At 42.4% G+C, this 14,860-nt stretch overlaps 1 protein-coding gene across 3 annotated transcripts in view; it reads right to left on the bottom strand.

The window, feature by feature from the left end:
• Positions 1-14,860, bottom strand: part of prdm11 (PR domain containing 11) — a 175,969-nt gene that overhangs the window by 133,111 nt on the left and 27,998 nt on the right. For all 3 annotated transcript variants that reach the window (XM_087996777.1, XM_043706243.2, XM_043706242.2), the window contains exon 2: positions 8,653-8,773. In XM_087996777.1, coding sequence (XP_087852903.1) covers positions 8,653-8,773 — 121 coding nt within the window. The remainder of the gene's footprint in view (positions 1-8,652; positions 8,774-14,860) is intronic.

The following is a 14,860-nucleotide window of genomic DNA, read 5'->3' as shown; positions in this document are numbered from 1 at the left end:
TGCTCTCGCGAGGAGGTTGAGCAATTCATCAACTTCACCAACACATTCCACCCTGACCTTAAATTTACCTGGACCATCTCTGCCACCTCCCTCCCCTTCCTGGAATTCTCCATCTCCATTAACGATTACCGATTTGATACCGACATTTTTTTTTTTTTTTACAAACCCAACTCCCACAGCTACTGGATTATACCTCTTCCCACCCTACCTCCTGCAAAAATGCCATCCTGTATTCCCAATTCCTCTGCTGTATCTGCTCCCAGGAGGACGAGTTCCACCACAGAACACACCAGATGGCCTCCTTTAGAGACCGCAATTTCCCTTCCCACGTGGTTAAAGATGCCCTCCAACTCATCTCGTCCACATCCCACACCTCCGCCCTCAGACCCCACCCCTCCAACCGTAACAAGGACAGAACGCCCCTGGTGCTCAATTTTCACCCTACCAACCTTCGCATAAACCAAATCATCCACCAACATTTCCGCCACCTCCAAACAGACCCCACCACCAGGGATATATTTCCCTCCCCACACCTTTCTGCCTTCCGCAAAGGCCGTTCCCTCTGTGACTACCTGGTCAGCTCCACGCCCCCCTTCAACCCACCCTCCCATCCTGGCACCTTCCCCTGCCACCACAGGAATTGAAAAACCTGCGCCCACACCTCCTCCCTCACAGGTCATAAAGGAGCCTTCCACATCCAAAGTTTTACCTGCACATCCACCAATATCATTTATTATCCTTTGCTCCCGACGCGGTCTCCTCTACACTGGGGAGACTGGACGCCTCCTAGCGGAGCGCTTTAGGGAACAGCTCCGGGACAACCACACCAACCAACCACAACGCCCTGTGGCCCAATATTTCAACTCTCCCTCCCACTCTGCCGAGGACATGGAGGTCCTGGGCCTCCTTCACCGCTGCTCCCTCACCACCAGACTCCTGGAGGAAGAACGCCTCATCTTCTGCCTCGGAACACTTCAACGCCAGGGCATCAATGTGGACTTCAACAGTTTCCTCAATTCCCCTTCCCCCACCTCACCCCAGTTCCAAACTTCCAGCTGAGCACTGTCCCCATGCCTACCTGCCTATCTTCTTTTCCACCTATCCACTCCACCCTCCCCCCCGACCTATCACCTTCATCCCCTCCCCCACTCACCTATTGTACTCTATGCTACTTTCTCCCCACCCCCACCCTCCTCTCACTTATCTCTCCACCCTTCAGGCTCTCTGCCTGTATTCCTAATGAAGGGCTTTTGCCCGAAACGTCGATTTTACCGCTCCTCAGATGCTGCCTGAACTGCTGTGCTCTTCCAGCACCGCTAATCCAGAATGGGGTACAACATATCTAGAAAGAATGGTGCTGGTGACTGGGACACAGTGATACACAGATTGTACCATACAGACGATGTCAGACTGTTGCTTGACTAGTCTGTATGACACTTCTCTCATTTTGGTACAAGATCCCATTTATTAGTAAGGAAGATTCGGAAAGATCAATAGAGCTGGATTTGCTGTTGTCATTTCTCGTACCTAGGTTGATTCAGATTGGCTTGTCCAGTTTAGATACAATAATGAACTCACCTGATGCATGATGGTGTAGGTTAGTTTTACCTTGCCAGATTCTTAATATATCATCCAGTCCTGCAGGTAGTATGTACAACTGACCACCACCTGCTGTCAAGATGGTCATAGTGCTATCCTCCAGGAAGGATAAAAGAGAGTATAGGGCAAAGATATTCATACATTCATACATACAATTCACCAGCCATGAAATAGGAAGTCACATGTTGTACTTTAGAGTTAGCAGATATAATGGCAGTTGCTGGCACTGCACTCTCAGAGACCCAGGATCACCAAGGGTCCCAGGAGAAAAGTAAAAAGTGGGTGACATCAGATTCCTGTTATCACATTTGCATTTCTTTCAGTTCATTTTTGTTGACAGTTCTTTCTTTGGTTTCCCATTCATTCCTTGTTAATCATATCATGTCAAAGGCTGATAACATATCCCAAGGTTTTCTAAGAGGTGGCTCCCTCTTAGCTACTATGCCATTAAGCTTACATTGCCAAATTATAATGCAATGAACTGAGTCAGCCACAATGAACTGTCAGCCACTTTTGTATAAACAAGCACACATTCAAGCCTAAATTTGGACCCTGAGATCATAACAACTAACCTGGATCAATGAAAGCCATTTCCCCAAGTCTTTTTCGGGGCAGTCATTAAATAATTGGTCCATCCTGGTTAATGATGCTGAAACTTAAGGTTGAGAAAGCAAGAATCAGATAGGGCTTTGGAGGGTTACAAGGTAGCCAGTAAGGAACTGAAGAATGGGCTTAGGAGAGCTAGAAAGGGGCTTTAGCAGATAGGATTAAGGAAAACCCTAAGGCGTTCTACACTTATGTGAGGAACAAGAGGATGGCCAGAGTGAGGGTGGGGTCGATCAGGGATAGTGAAGGGAACTTGTGCCTGGAGTCGGAGGAAGTAGGGGAGATCCTTAATGAATACTTTGCTTCAGTATTCACTACTGAGATGGACCTTGATGTTTCTGAGGACAGTGTGGAAAAGGCTGATAGGCTAGAACAGGTTGATGTTAGGAAGGAGGATGTGCTGAAAATTTTGAAAGCCATAATGATATATAAATCCTCTGGGCCAGATGGGATATATCCTAGGTTACTACAGGAAGCAAGGGAAAGGATTGCTGCGCCTTTGGCAATGATCTTTGCGTCCACGCTGTCGGGCGACTGAATCAAAACAGACATTTACTATAAACCGACCAACTCCCACAGCTACCTAGACTACACCTCCGCCCCCACCCTCCCCCCTGTAAAAACGCCATCCCATATTCCCAATTCCTTCGTCTCTGCCGCATCTGCTCCCAGGAGGACCAGTTCCAAAACCGTACAACCCAGATGGCCTCCTTCTTCAAGGACCGCAATTTCCCCCCAGACGTAGTCGACGATGCCCTCCACCCATCTCTTCCACTTCCCGCTCCTCCGCCCTTGAGCCCCGCCCCTCCAACCGCCACCAGGACAGAACCCCACTGGTCCTCACCTACCACCCCACCAACCTCCATGTACAACGTATCATCCGCCGTCATTTCCGCCACCTCCAAACGGACCCCACCACCAGGGATATATTTCCCTCCCCTCCCCTATCAGCGTTCCGAAAAGACCACTCCCTCCGTGACTCCCTCGTCAGGTCCACACCTCCCACCAACCCAACCTCCACTCTCGGCACCTTCCCCTGCAACCGCAAGAAATCCAAAACTTGTGCCCACACCTCCCGCCTTACTTCCCTCCAAGGCCCCAAGGGACACTTCCATATCCGCCACAAATTCACCTACATCTCCACACACATTATCTATTGCATCCGCTGCACCCGATGTGGCCTCCTCTATATTGGGGAGACAGGCCGCCTACTTGCGGAACGTTTCAGAGAACACCTTTGGGACACCCGGACCGACCAACCAACCCAACCACCCCGTAGCCCAACACTTCAACTCCCCCTCCCACTCCACCAAGGACATGCAGGTCCTTGGACTCCTCCATCGCCAGACCACAGCAACACGACGGTTGGAGGAAGAGCGCCTCATCTTCTGCCTGGGAACCCTCCAACCACAAAGGATGAACTCAGATTTCTCCAGTTTCCTCATTTCCCCTCGCCCCACCTTGTCTCAATCAAATCCCTCGAACTCAGCACCGCCTTCCTAACCTGCAATCTTCTTCCTGACCTCTCCGCCCCCACCCCAGTCCGGCCTATCACCCTCACCTTGACCTCCCTCCACCTATCGCATTTCCAACGCCCCTCCCCCAAGTCCCTCCTCCCTACCTTTTATCTTAGCCTGCTGGACACACTGTCCTCATTCCTGAAGAAGGACTTATGCCCGAAACATCGATTCCCCTGTTCCTTGGATGCTGCCTGACCTGCTGCGCTTTTCCAGCAACACATTTTCTGCTCTGATCTCCAGCATCTGCAGCCCTCACTTTCTCCTATACATGGATTTTAGCCAGGCATTTGATAAGGTTCCCCATGGTAGGCTCACTCAAAAAGTAAGGAGGTATAGAATACAGGGAAACCTGTCTGTCTGTATACAGAATTGGCTGGCCCATAGAAGGCAAAGCGTGGTTATAGGTGGAAAGTATTCGGCCTGAAGCTCAGTGACTAGTGGTATTCCACAGGGATTGGCCCTCTGCTCGTTGTGATTTTTATAAATGACAGGGATGGGGAACTGGAAAGGTGGGTTAGTAAGTTTGCCAATGACATAAAATTTGGTGGAGTTGTGGACAGCATGGAGGGCTGTTGTGGGTTGCAACAGGACATTGACAGAATGCAGAACTGAGCTGATTAGTGGAAGATGGAGTTCAACCTGGAAAAGTGTGAAGTCATTCACTGTGAGAGGTCAAATTTGAACACAGAATATGGGGTTCTTGGCAGTGTGGAGGAACAGAGGGATCTTGGGGTCCATGTCCATGTCCATACATCCCTCAAAGTTGCCACCCAGGTTGATAGGATTGTTAAAAAGGCATATGGGGTGTTCACTTTCATTAGAAGGGAGATTGAAATTAAGAACCACAAGGTTATGCTATAGCTCTATAGAACCCTGGTTAGACCACACTTGGAGCAGTGTTCAGTTCTGGTCACCTTATTATAGGAGAGCTGTGGAAGCTTTAGAAAGGGTGTAGAGGAGATTTCCCACGATGCTGCCTGGACTGGAGAGCACTTCTTCTGAAGAAAGGTTGAGAGCGCTCGGGCTTTTCTCACTGGACTGAAGAAAGCTGACAGCTGACATGATAGAGGTGTACAAGATGTTGAGAGGCATAGATACAGAGGATAACCAGAGACTTTTTCTCCATAGCTGAAATGTCTATCACAAGGGAGAATAATTTTAAGGTAACTGGAGGAACGTTCAGGGGAGGTGTCACAGGTAGGTTCTTTAGAGTGGCAGGTGGAATGCACTGTGGCAATGGTAGTAGAGTCAGCTACTTTAGAGACATGGATTGGCACATGTAAGATAGTACATGTGATGGGTATGTAGGTTAGTCTAATCTTAGAATAGCATAAAATGCCAGCACAATATCAAGGGCCGAAGGGCCTGTACTGAGCTGTACTGTTCTGTTCTATGTTTTAAATAACGTCTGCATCACACCACACTGTGAACAATTTCATAAACAAACTTCAGTACATCCATGGTATCCTTCAGCATATAATGCATATAGTACAAAGATCACCTTAATGCACTATCTTTCTCATAAAAGCAAGGGCCAAGAAGTATCATTCCTGAAGCAAGAAACAGAGCAAGTTTCCATGTCAACACTACTTGACAATGGCCTGCATAGTCTGTCCACTAAATTTATCCCTTTCTCACATGCGCTGTGATTAACTCAGTGACCATATCTTAAACTGATTCAAGTTTTCTAAAGTTATAGTTTTTGATTGGCATGTTCTTTCAATAAGGTTAATGTTAAACGTCTTTCCGATAATTTTGCTTGACAGAGCCTGGCTGTTTTCCATGAGTGCGCAGTCCAGTTCGGAGTATGTCGCTGCTTTCTCATGTCTATCTTTCTATCATAAGGACAGATGGCACATCATCAATATTGTGTTAGATTGTTTAATATGTCCATCCCTGGCAAAATAGCATGTCTCTCATTTATCTGCTATATCAGAGTACATTCCTAGATTATCACAAATACAAAATAAAACATGAATACAAGTCATCTATGAAAAAACCCAAAAAGAAGTATGTAAACATGTAGTCAAAATGGAGCTTCAGCAACCTGATCTGTGCTGTAAACTATCACTAAGTCAGTTAACCTTGAGTTACAGTGTTTCAACTGTTTGGCTGTTATAATCACTATTAATTTTATCAGTTCACTCTTTAGATAATAAGAAAATTTAGTATATGTGTATATGATTCTAATTATGATCCTAAAGTTGTCTAAACAATTGTGAGTTCATGAATTTAATGCATGTCTTTTCAGCAAGAAAAGGACTTAGCATGAAAAGACTCTCAGAACTGTTACAGTTCAGGTGGTAGCTATTTGGTCTAACATGTCTGTCCCTGCCAAGTCACTCATCAGCAGTTTGCAAACATCTTAAGGGAAGATGGCTGGTGCAAATACTAACCTGATCCAAACTGTTAATAGCCTCTGATGTGATATATTAAAATATATTTTCCATAAATATGTTACCTAAGCATGCCTCACACTAAAGTCTAGCTTATCGCCAGTTCTTGATCTGTAAGCAAGATCAGGTATTGATCAGGTATATCAATATATGAACTTAGATATTTTAACTGTATTCATTTTATTTTAACATTCTTTATTTTCCCTAAAAGTAAGTTTCTGTTAAATACTGTAACTATAGTACCAATGCACAAAGTTAGGTTCTGCTGTGTCAGAAAGTCAAAATTATTGTCCAACCACAGCAGCTATACTTCCATGATGAATTCATCACAAATGCAGCAAATACAGCAAACTTATTGATTTTTGTTGCCTTTACGTCTAGTGAATGCTTTATTTTGCTTGTCAGTTGCACACCCTTTAGCCCGATCAAGTCGAACTTGATCCATCCTTGCTCCAGCTATGTTAACCTGATGAGCATCTATGAATTATACAGTTACAATGCTGAGGTCGAATCTCTCTGTTAACTAAAACCAAACACCCAAAAAAGCTTGCCTTGCCTCTTAATCTGTTCAAATGTGAGTCTGAGTGAATGACACAGAACTCCTAATTTCCACTATTCAAAAAAAATTTATTTTCTTAATTCTAATAGTTAACACTAAACAAAAACAATTCACAAATCCTTTTTTTTTTAAACTGCTTATTATCTGGCTCCAACTCTATAAAAATATGCTGTTCCAATAACACACATATTGAACATTACATTAACTTAATCTCAAGACCATACAGTCTCTGTCGTCTTTGGTGTCTTCAATCTTTCAGCTGCTGATCTCCCTGGGTTGTCATCTTCTTTCTTTTTTACTGTAAATATGTTTTACATGGAAAGGTTCCATTTGATAGAGAGGGTTTTCTAATTCCTTTGAGAGCAAGATGTTAAATGTGCAGTTAGCTCTCTGGTTCTATGGAAGTTGCTCTCCCTCTATTTTTCAAAATATCGGGTTTATGTACCCCCATGACACATTAAATTCTCATAATGTGATTAGTTTCCAGGTGTCAAAACAATAAAATTCAAATTCCATTGCCTTCTGGTAACCTGTGCATTATTTAAACTAATTGGTTAAATTCGAATTGTTGTCAAAACAACTACCAAAACTCAGGTATCCATTTAACAGCCAATTGTTACATTGGAACAGCTGATCTTTAGCTGGTAGCTGTGGCTATAGTTTAAATTCAAAAATGCACTATCTTAAAGTGACCATATATGCTTTCGACTTCGTAACAATACCTTTTAATCATCTTTGCGTTCCTTTGAAAAAAATATCAAAGTCTCTAAAATCACTTATAGTTCATTAACAAACATAAATATTAATACATAATCATTGTGACTAGTTTATCTACAGTGTACTCACTGTATCACAACAGTAGCAAAAGCACAAACAAATAGCCTGTTCACAATACTGTTATAACATTTGCACCACACAAATGCTAGGCAATGACCAGCTCCAATAAGAGACAATCTAACCATCACCCAGTGACATTCCATGGTGTTCCCATCACTGAATCTCCCAAAAGAAACATTTTGGGGTTACCATTGACCAGAAACTCAACTGGGCTCACCACAAACACAGTGGTCACAAAAGCAGGTCAGAAGCTTGGAATACTGCAGCAAATAACTCCCCACCTGACTCCCCAGAGCCTGTCCACCATTTACAAGGCACAAGTCAGGGGTGTGGTGAAACAGACCCAACTTACCTGGATGGGTGCGGTTCCAACAACATTCAATAAGGTTGTCATCATCCAGGACAAAGCAGCATGCTTTATTGGCGCAACATCCACAAGCATCCATTCTCTCCACCACTGACACTCAGTAGCAGCAGTGTGTAGTACCTACAAGATGTACTGCAGAAATTCAAAGATCCTCAGACAGCACCTTCCAAACCCACAACTACTTCCATTGAAAAGGACAAGGGCAGCAGATATATGGCAACACTACCACTTCCAAATTCCCTTCCAACTCACTCACCACCCAGACTTGGAAACAGATCACTGTTCCTTTACTGTCACTGCGTGAAAATCCTGGAACTCCCTCTCTTAGGGCATCGTGGATCAACTAGCCCAATCAAGGATGTGGACTGCAGCAGTTCGAGAAGGCAGCTCACCATCACCTTCTCAAAGGCCACTAGGAATGGGCAATAAGTGCTGGCCAGTTAGTGATGCCCACATCCCACGAATGAATTAAAACAAAAACAAGAAATTTAATTCCCATTTAAAAAATATAGAGGTGAATAAGATCAAATAAATCTTTTGTTGTTGCACATCTTGTGGTCTTATCAAGTGGCACATTATCAACAATACTATGCAGTTTGCTATACTTCATCGTCAAACTCTTACACACTACAATAATGTATGAATCACTAAATCCTATACCATGCACATCTGCTTAAGTTTCAAATCAATTTGTACACAGCTGTTTAGATTCAAATTTTGTGAAGTGAAAAAAATGAAAATTAGAGTGGAGGCTTATTTGTTACTTACCATTGTCCATACTTGGCTTCCTCTTCAGGCAAAATTTTCTCAATCTTCACTTTCACACCTCCTTGCCTGTGATCTAATTGGTCTTTAATTTGTTTTGAAGGCCAGTTTTCATTCATTTTATCTGCAAAAAATTAAATCTGTATTAAATTGGCTTTAAAAAGCAAGCTAACATCAAACTAAAAGGTATTTATGTTAGGAATTGTAAGGTTATTCATCTTGGGAGTGCACTCACTAATAGCATCAAGTGCTTTTCACAACAGGTAAAAATATTCAAAGTATCTGGTTAAGATCCAGCCACTGTCTTTTGCCTAGTCCTAACCCAAAGAAAAGATGAACTGCAGAGATTCTGAAAATACCAAAGAAAAATGAAGATCAAATAACATTCAAATATGATAATGTAAGCACTGATAGTGTATTTTTAGTGTTACTTTGAGAAATCAACAAAAGGACAAATGCTTGTTGTTGTTGAGGGATTTTAAAAAGGATTCTGAATCCTGTATTAAGTAGCACAAATCTATCTATATTTGGAGTTAATTTACCACATGTGGGAGAAGTCAGAGACTTTCAGCATCTGGTTTTCACATAGGGCACAGTACCCCCTCAATTACAGCTCAGATTGGAGGTCAGCCTCACTCTACCTTTCCCAATAAAGTACAGGATATTGATATACAACACATTATGATGGCTACATGCAACACTGGATGTGGCAAGCATTGATGTCAATCATGTGAATAAAGATCAATGATGGACAACTTGATGGTCCACCTTAGGTCCTCCCAGCATCTCATGATATTTGCCAGACCCCCTATCTCCTGTCCTTGGGTTCTTAAGATAATTGACCACATTCCAACACCGATTGGTGTGCCCCTTCCTGGACATTAAATACTTGCTTATTACCAATGACTTCTCAAATTCAATCATGCAATTCATATCTCTTGCCAATCTTAATACTGAAAATTAAAAAGGATATTAATTTCTATCAACTGTTACAATATTTGTAATGTCAGCTCTAATATAAAGTCACTTATAAAGTTAAACCTCATACTAATGATTCCATGACAAAGCTAACAATTTCAGGAGCAGCTTCTCTTTTATCCAACTTGCAAAGCAGCACTTAATTTATTCTCGAGGTCATACTGACCCTATTTCAAAACTGTTTCTGCCTCGCCTTGGTACATTATGTGTCTTTTGGTACTCTTCAGAGGTTATCTTGTTTAGACCTTTTTGTTGTTCTCATCTTCCTGAAGAAGAAAAGTTTCTTCAAGGGTGTCTCTGCATCAAAAGCTAACTGCCTTCAGAAATTTAATTCCCCAATATCTAATAAATTTAAATTTATTATTGCACAAATCTGTGTCTACTCTAATATGTAATTATAATTATTTAAAAGCAATATCTTAGGTAGGACAAACTTCCCCTATTTCATTTAAATCTGGAAATCTCAAATTGGATGGTTTTCACCTGAGCTGCCTTATCAGAATCTTACTGTTTGCATTCTAGTCCCATCTTACGAAGACTCAGAAGCATTTTGTAGTCTGTCCGCAAAGGCCATGATTTGAGCTATATGAAATGCTGCATCAGCTAAAATTTCCTTTGATTGTCTGGGTCAGTTAAAAAAAACCCAAAATAGCCATTTTGTTATGTTCAGCCACAGGCAACTACAACAAGCGTCATCAGTGAAATCAGTTTCCATTTGCATGCTGACAACATCTAGCTCTACCTCAGCACCATTTGTCGACCCCTCTTACTGTCACTAAATTGTCTAATTGTTTATCTAACATCCCATACAGGGGATGAAAAGAACTTTCTTCCTATTAAATAGAAGACTGAGGCATTGTTTTTAGTCACCACCATAAACTCCATCCCACTCCTTGGCAACTGTCTGGGACGAAACAAGATTGCTCACATTATTGTTACACTTAACTCAAGATGATCGTTCGATAATACGTCTGCACCATCACTAAAAACAATTATTTTCACCTCCGTAACATATCCCTGTTACGGAGGGATCCCTGCTTCAGCCCATATATTGCTGAAACATAATTTAGAGCTGTTCCTAAACCTAAACCTGATTATTTCAATGCACTCAGAGTTGATCTCCTACAGTCTATTCAAGTAATATAGAGGTCACTCAAAACACTGCATCCCTATCTTTACTTGCAAACCCTACATGGCCTGCATCAGTTCAAAAAGAGAGAAAGGAAACGACAGATGGCAGCTTACATTGCTGGAACTGAAAATGGAGGCCTTTGACTGTGTGGAACATTCTAACAAGGATAAGTTGGAGCCCAATTCAAGACTCAGCGTGGAGCTGTTCAAATTTGCTACCTCTCCCAAAATTTCACACAAGGAATCAGAGGCATTTTTCTTTTCTTTTTAAAAGACAGCTAAACATTTGAGATAGCCAAAATAAAATTCAACACTGCTCAATAAATTTCATCACATTAATCTTGGGATGAGCCTTTTACTACAATCAGTAATAACTAAACCAGCTGTTTCTCATAAGAGACGAGAAATGAATTTGCATTCTTAACTTGTAATGGCTCCCCAGTATAGATTCTCAGTCAGGCCGAGGCCTTGCACAAACTTAAGGGCTGGAATTCAGATCAATTTTGGTAATGACTGGTTCCGCAATCACTGAAACAACCACACCAGTACTGACCTTCATTAGAACTATGTGACCAATTAACTAGACATTTATTTTGATTAGTTTGATTTGGATGTTGCTAAGGAATTTAACAGTTCCAACCAGCAGTAGATTGACCTTCCAGGGTCTTCACTCTCCTAGACACCAGCTTATGAGTTCTCTTACTCAATTCAAGCTTAGTGAGACTCTTTTGCTGTCTCGAGTCCACAGACCAGCAGCAACTACAATGGCCTGCTGGCCCAGATCCTAGAGAAAATTCTAACCGTTTGGCAGAGGCTTGGCTTTATTTTGGGGTTTTGCTGTGGGCTGACCTAACATCCCTCGGTTCAGGATATGTCCCGAGTGATGCTATGAAATTGGCCTCACTCAAATGGTGTTTTCCAAGCTCAGTTGGCTTGGCAAGGGAGTTCATTTCCATTGGTATACCCTATGACTCATAAGTTTCACTTGCTGCATTTTCTAATGATAAAGCAAGCTGTCGTGCCTATTTGAAGTCCAACTGGCCTACAGCGAATAGGCGTTTTTGTATGATCACAACTCTCATTCCCACTGAAATAACTCCATGAAGGTCGGTATCCCCGTCATCAAGGCACCTCTTATTTACACGTGCATAGTACGTGACACTAACCCAGCTAGCACAGAGCCAGCTCCTAGAGTGAACAGAAGTCCTAACACTCCTGTTTATATCGGTCAGTCAGGGTTCCCTGAATAGACCAGGTTAACAGCCCCAATCAGAAAATCATTCAATGAGGTCCATCTGGCTGACTGCTTTCCAATCACTACATTGGGTGTGTTTTTTAAAAAAAAATCACAGAAGTGTTCGAGTAGAAGAGTAAAGATGTCTTTCTTCAATTGTACAGAACCTTGCTAAGATCACAACTGGCATATTTTGTGCATTTTTAGTCCCTTATATAAAGAAGGACATACTTTTTGTAGAGTACAGCGGATGCTCACTAGATTAATTCCTGGGAATAACAGGACTGTCCTTTAGATTAGATTACATTACAGTGTGGAAACAGGCCCTTCGGCCCAACAAGTCCACACCGACCCACCGAAGCGCAACCCACCCATACCCCTCCCCCTACATTTAGATTTACCCCTTACCTAACACTACAGGCAATTTAGTATGGCCAATTCACCTGACCTGAACATCTTTGTACTGTGGGAGGAAACCGGAGCACCCGGAGGAAACCCACGCAGACACGGGGAGAACGTGCAAACTCCACACAGTCAGTCGCCTGAGTCAGGAATTGAACCCGGGTCTCTGGCACTGTGAGGCAGCAGTGCTAACCACTGTGCCACCGTGCCGCCCACTGCCACCGTGCCGTCCTATGAGAAGACTTTGAATAGATCTGGGCCTGTAACTTCCACAGTAGTGGTTTTCAATCCAAAGTAGTGATTTTCAACCACTGTATCACCAAAACATGCTTGTGCACCAAGACAATTTGAGAATTGTGCTGTGAAATTTTCAGGTAGCAGCACTGCTTTACTGAGATGCCAAGGCTGCATTCATGCTTCTGATCTCTTTTGGAGCCTTGGTGTGTATTATTGAAGACAAATTCTGCTGATACCAAATGCTCTTATTTTCTGTGCATGTGCCAGCCTTCAGAACCGCACATGCAATAGGCTTCCAATAATGCACCTGTGTGCACATATGTTACTGTGCAAGTCCAAGCAAAGGGAAATCCACTCAGTTATGCAGCCTGCTTACGCATGCCTAGGTCCAAACATTCAGCTTGAGCATGTGCACTTAACCTGTCTATCCCATTTTAAGTAGTTGTAGGTTTCAATTAAATCCATTCTCATTATTCGAAACACCAAAGAACACAGGCAATGATGTCCAATCTTTTCTTAAGACAAACCAGTGAACTTTTGTTGAACTTTCAATCGAAATAACATGCTTCCTGAGATAAAGATATCAAACCTGCACACAGTACTCCAGGCTTGGTCTGACCAAAGTTCTGTACAATTAAAAACAAGACATTCTTACTCTTGCAGAAAGAGCCAACAGGCCATTGGCTTTCCGAATAGCTTGCTGCACATGTTAGCCTTCAATCATTATTGACAAGGACACTTAAGTCTTTTTGTACATCTTCACTTGCCAACTTTTTACTATTTAAGAAATACTCTGCTGGAATCATAGACGGCCCCTCATTAAGCTGAAGAAGCTACAGCTCCCACAGGCAAGGGGAGGATTGGACTTCCCAGATTTTAGGAATTATCAGTTAAGTTCCCTATTAAGTTACATAGCTGATTGGGTCTTGTCTGACTGGACATCGAGGCTTCTCAAGTAAAATGCCCACTTATTAATCTTTTATTTTCAGACAAGAGGAAAACCATTACAGATCACTGTAAAAACCCTATAATACTAAACACAATTAAAGCTTGGAATATAATGCAGCAAAATGAGGGCAACTCACATAAAACATCCCCCTATGCTCCGATAGTGGGTGCATGGGGATTTCAACCAGGGTTTACAGATGCCAATTTTAAACTCTGGAGATCCAGGGACATCTCATGTTTAGGGGACCTATTTAAAGAAGGGGTCCTGATGTCTTTTGAACAGCTGTGTCAGAAATTCGGATTTCCTAATGGAGACCTCTTTCGATACTTCCAAATTCGAGATTATATACAGAAGACGACTACGTTATTAGATAGTCTTTACAAATCAGATAGAGAATGTAGATGCTACGACCAATGGGGGTATCTTCCATCAGTACTATTTATCATTTATGATTTGGAGATGCCGGTGTTGGACTGGGGTGTACAAAGTTAAAAATCACAACACCAGGTTATAGTCCAACAGGTTTAATTGGAAGCACACTAGCTTTCGGAGCGACGCTCCTTCATCAGATGATTCATCATGTAGTAAATTTATCATTTACTACATGATGAAGTATCGGGAGATATGGACAATCTGTTTAAAACATGGGATCAGGATTTGGGACTAGAAATCTCTATAGAAACGTGGAATGACATTTGGGAAAATGCCAGAAGAATCACCATCTGCAACAGAACTCAGGCTATCCAGCTGAAGATACTTCATAGGGCCCATACAGCACCAGATCGATTGGCAAAATTTAAGGCAGGAGCATTTCCAATGTGTCCCAAATGTAAAATAGAGGTGGGCACTCTTGTACATTGCCTATGGACCTGTCATAAGATCCGTAGATACGAGACTAAACTAGCAAGTACTCTGACAGAAATTTTAGGAACGGAAATTAAAGTGGACCCTGTATCTCTCCTTTTGGGCTTTTCGAACTTACCCTCCCTATGCACGGGAAGAGATTATTTTCTATTCTCTCTTTCTGTGCAAGGAAAAATATTTTGGTAAACTGGGTGGCTGAGAGCCCCCCTGGACTTTCAAATTGGCACAGATTAATTATGGAATGTATTCCCCTTGACTTCCTTACAAATATGGTGCACCGAAAGACCAAATTATTTCATAAAATATGGCAGCCCTTCTTGAATTATATAAATACAGATATTTCGGCTATCCTAACAAGGGCTTTTATTTAATTAGATTGCGAACCTGGCTGGTCCGGGGCCCCTTGGGAGAGGAAT

Source organism: Chiloscyllium plagiosum, unplaced genomic scaffold (assembly GCF_037043375.1).
Source record: "Chiloscyllium plagiosum isolate Xiang-an unplaced genomic scaffold, Cpla_swu_hap1 HiC_scaffold_18, whole genome shotgun sequence".
Taxonomy (NCBI): Eukaryota; Metazoa; Chordata; class Chondrichthyes; order Orectolobiformes; family Hemiscylliidae; genus Chiloscyllium; species Chiloscyllium plagiosum.
The sequence above is the reverse complement of the archived record's forward strand: the minus strand, read 5'-3'. Positions and strand labels throughout refer to the sequence as shown.